Source organism: Cystoisospora suis (genome assembly GCF_002600585.1).
Source record: "Cystoisospora suis strain Wien I chromosome Unknown contig_8765, whole genome shotgun sequence".
In the NCBI taxonomy this organism is placed as follows: Eukaryota; Apicomplexa; class Conoidasida; order Eucoccidiorida; family Sarcocystidae; genus Cystoisospora; species Cystoisospora suis.
In genome coordinates this window covers 383-4,241 of record NW_027161543.1, presented here as the reverse complement: position 1 = coordinate 4,241, position 3,859 = coordinate 383, and the positions used below count along the sequence as shown (strand labels likewise).

General features: G+C 42.1%; 1 protein-coding gene across 1 annotated transcript; it reads left to right on the top strand.

Annotated features, from left to right (window-relative positions):
- Positions 1 to 347: 347 nt before the first annotated feature.
- On the top strand, positions 348 to 3,844 carry CSUI_010890 (uncharacterized protein; the record flags this gene model as incomplete). The annotated part of the gene is made up of 3 exons (XM_068070991.1): positions 348 to 555; positions 839 to 1,725; positions 2,495 to 3,844. Coding segments are annotated over 3 exons (2,445 nt in total), but the record flags the coding sequence as incomplete, so codon positions are not given.
- Positions 3,845 to 3,859: the final 15 nt, after the last annotated feature.

Genomic DNA, 3,859 nt, shown 5'->3' with positions numbered 1-3,859 from the left:
TACTAGCGGTACTATTGTTGTTCTTCTTCTCGTTGTCGTCCTTTTCATCCTCCCGCCATCACAGTGGGGCGACAGTGCATAACGGGTGTACGTACACCACTTTTTCTCAACTTGAGTATAAACTCGATGTCGGTATTCTCTTCTTCGTGTCAATTATTTCAATCTTTATAGCATCGAATCCCCCTGGCTTGCTCCCTGTCTACCGACGACTTTCTATCTCTCTGTTTCACTACACTCCTATCTTCTAAGGTCTTTCTTTCTTTCTTTGAGTTCATCCTGCCTATCTGTCTTTTATGTTTTTATTCTCCTTTGTTTGGAATCTTTTTCTTTCTTTTTTTCCTTCTCAGATGATAGATGACTTTTCTTTCCAACAGGATGTAAAAGACAGCTATGCTGCGGGCAATGAGTATGAAGAAGATGCAATACAAGAGAATACTTCCGCCGCATACGTAGAAGAAGAGAACGAAGGAAGCCATTCTCTCTTTACAGGTGTGAATGATGAAGATATTCTCAGAGAATTCCACCAGGACCAAACTGAAGAAGATGAAACAACAGGTAACTTTTCTTTCTTTCCTTTCGTCAAATCGAGAAGGTTTTCTTTGCAAAACATCAAGGAAAGTCGGCTAGAAATATCTTAACGGACATGCCTCCTTGCTTTCTTCGTATCTCCATTCGAACTAATTTACCAATTAGATGTGCTCCGCAAGCGAATGGTATAGCGAATGGTATAGTATAGGTGTTGAACTCTATCTTTAGAGCCTAGATACACCCCCTCGATAGGCAGGCTTTTCGTTTGATGCGTGTCCTTTCGTCTTCTTCATCTTATTTTTCTCTGTAGGTGAAAACGCCAGTGAGAATCTTCCTGACTATGCTGCCGATCAAGTTGAAGAAGGAGACTTTGCAGATGGAGAAGAAAATGCGGAGAGACAAGGAGAAGAAGAGGTCGTGCGAAGCATGAGTAGTGGGAGAGATAGAGAGACTGGAGAAGCCCCAGATACATCCATGATTCTTCCCGTCTTTGAAGAAGAAGAGAATGAAATCTCTGAATGGCAAGATGGAGGCGGAGATGAAGGAGAACAAGAGAAGGAAGAAGGAGAGGGGGATGCTTTTGATCGGAGCGAAACGTCTCGTGTTTCTGTAGATGAAAGGAGTTTGAGAGAAGAGGCTTTTCTGAAGAAAGAGAAACAGAGTTCTCGAGGAGGGAGAGAGGATTCATCTTATTTCTTTGGACGGGAGAAAAGCCCTACACATACCTCTTCATCAAAGGAGAATCTCATGGGTGATATTAACCACCTAGACGAAAGAGCTTCTCTAAGCTTCTCCGATGACATAGGGACGTTCCCCTTCACTTCGAAGATCTTAAACTCAGCAGGGGAATTTCTCAGTTCCTTCGGGACAGAGCAAGGAACGAAAGAAGGCCTTTCTTTAGAACCGAAAGAAGAGAAAAGCGAGACAGGAAGAGACAGAAGAAGAATGAAAAGGGAGGAGCAAAAAGAAGAAAGAAGACATCGATATGGCAGACGAGGAAAGATAAGAGATGAAGACTCATCTTTTGATCAATCTTCTAGAGGTAGCCGTACCTCTTCTTCTTTTGTTTCTTCATCTTCTTCCTCTTCATGGGAGAGAAAGACAAGAAGAAAAACCGGAAGAGGGAGAAATTCATCTTCATCGTCGTCTTCATCATCTTCTTCTTCAGGCATCATTGATTCGGCGAATCAGCTACAAGTAAGAGGAAGAAGAAAAACATATCTACCTAATAAGATGGTTGGAATATGTCTTTCTTCCTACTTCACCTTCATCCTCATCCGGAAGAGAGAGGCCCTCTCCTCTTTTTCTTGTCTTTCTTCTTCTTCTTATGTTGACTTGTGTCTTGATGCTTCAAAGAGTTCAAAGATGAAACGTCTTTCATGCACGTATACATACATACATACAAATATTCATGCTTTTCTCCTGTCTTCACATCGTCGTTATCATCATGTGGAGAATTTTAGGGAGATTGTTTTGTAGGGCATTCTGTAGCACTTCTGAATGGTGTGACTTTGCATGTGTATATCTCATAAGATCTGTAGTAGTCAGGTAGACACGATCATTGTGTGATGCAGAGTGCTTCTACCTCTGTCCCACACCTCTGTGTTGCTTTTCTACACCTAGTCTGCTCGTACCGATCTATATCTAGATCTCTTGTCAGCTTGAGTGTCCTGTCTCTTCACATTCATCTACCTAACTATCCTCGTCAACCTCTATCTTTCTCTAACGTTGAAGAGCTGCGTGTATACGTACCTATATACGTCATGCCTGTTCTCCTTTTCTACCTGTTTAATGCCTGTGTCTTATTGACAAGCATGCAGAGTCTGTATATTTATTCTATGAATCGCTTCCTCCCTCTATCTTTACTCGTAGTGAAAAGAGAAAAGCCACTATGATAGCATTCTTTCTCGTTATCTTTAGTGATGTGTATGTGTCTATTTATTTCTTTGTTTGACTGTCTATACAGCACGAAATCATGAGTTTGCTGGGTGAGGAAGAGGTACCTCGTCGATCAGAGACAGGTGGTACTCTGTCGTATTCATCGTCGTATACATCTTCATGTTGTGAAGGAAGTCTTTCTTCTTCATGCTCTTCTCGTGGGGTGTCTAGCTCTGCATCTTCGCTTTCTCCAAATTCATCACTTAGGAGAAGACGAGAAAGAAGAAGCCGTCGTCATCATCATACAAGGAGAAAGGGAGAGAGACGACGAGATGAGAGAGACTCTTGTGATGTTTCGTCTTGTTGTTCTTCATCTTCGTCAAGTCATCGATCGGAGAGGAGAAAACGTTCTTCTTCACCCTCTCAAATACATGTAGGTTTATCGATTCATGAAAACAAGAAAGGAAGAGGATATGAATCGATGATGGGGGGATATGATCATGAAGGCGTCGCTAAAGATAAGAAGAGAAACAAGAAGAGAAGAGAAGATATGAAGAAGAGTGAGGTTGATCATTATATAGGAACGCCTTCAAAACTGTTACTTTCTTTAGATCCCTATTCTTCCCCACAGAAATGTAGACAGAAAAGTTCGTCGTCAAGACCCCGAGGAAGAAGTCAGAGAAGGGATGATAGCCCTCATCATCGTCACTCTTCATCTTCTCATAGACCCCATGATCGAAGGGCGAGTAAAAGCCGTCATAGAAGAGACCACCCACCTTATGATCATTCTTCATCTATTGCTTCATCTTCTCCTTCTTCATCTTCCTGGAGACAAAGGGGAGAAGGTGAACGACGAGAAAAGAAAAATAGACAAGGAGAAGATGGAGTGAGTCCATCATCATCATCATCATCATTATCTTCAATCAAGACCCATCATCATCATCATCACCATCTGTCAGATCATAAAAAGCGCTGTGGAGGTGAAGCCTGGAGTTTGGATCTCTTTGCTGATCAACAAGGTTCTTATCATCGTCATCTTTCGCTTTCAGGAGATAAGAGGAATGAAAAGAAGACAGGGACATCATCTTCTTTTGATCAAGGCTTCTGTTTACCTGAACAACCTCCCTCTAGATATTCGGAGTATAGTCGTGAGAATAAACAGCAGCTCTACTTCCGTGGGTCTCTACGTCCCTGGACTCGTGATTCTTCTCCAGGGATTGTAGTCTCCCGGATGTTTTCGCCTAGATCGCAGCAAGAAGACTTTTCTCTTCGCATGCGGAACCGAAAAAGTCTTCTCTCTCATCGTGATGGGATCTATCATAAGAATCGTCAGGGTTCTCGTAAGAACGGAGAAGATGACGACAAGAAGAATACCAAAGAGAAGAGAGAGAGTTCATTGTCAGAGGATTCTAAAAGAAGAAGAAAAGGAGATGATATGGAAAGAGAGAAACAA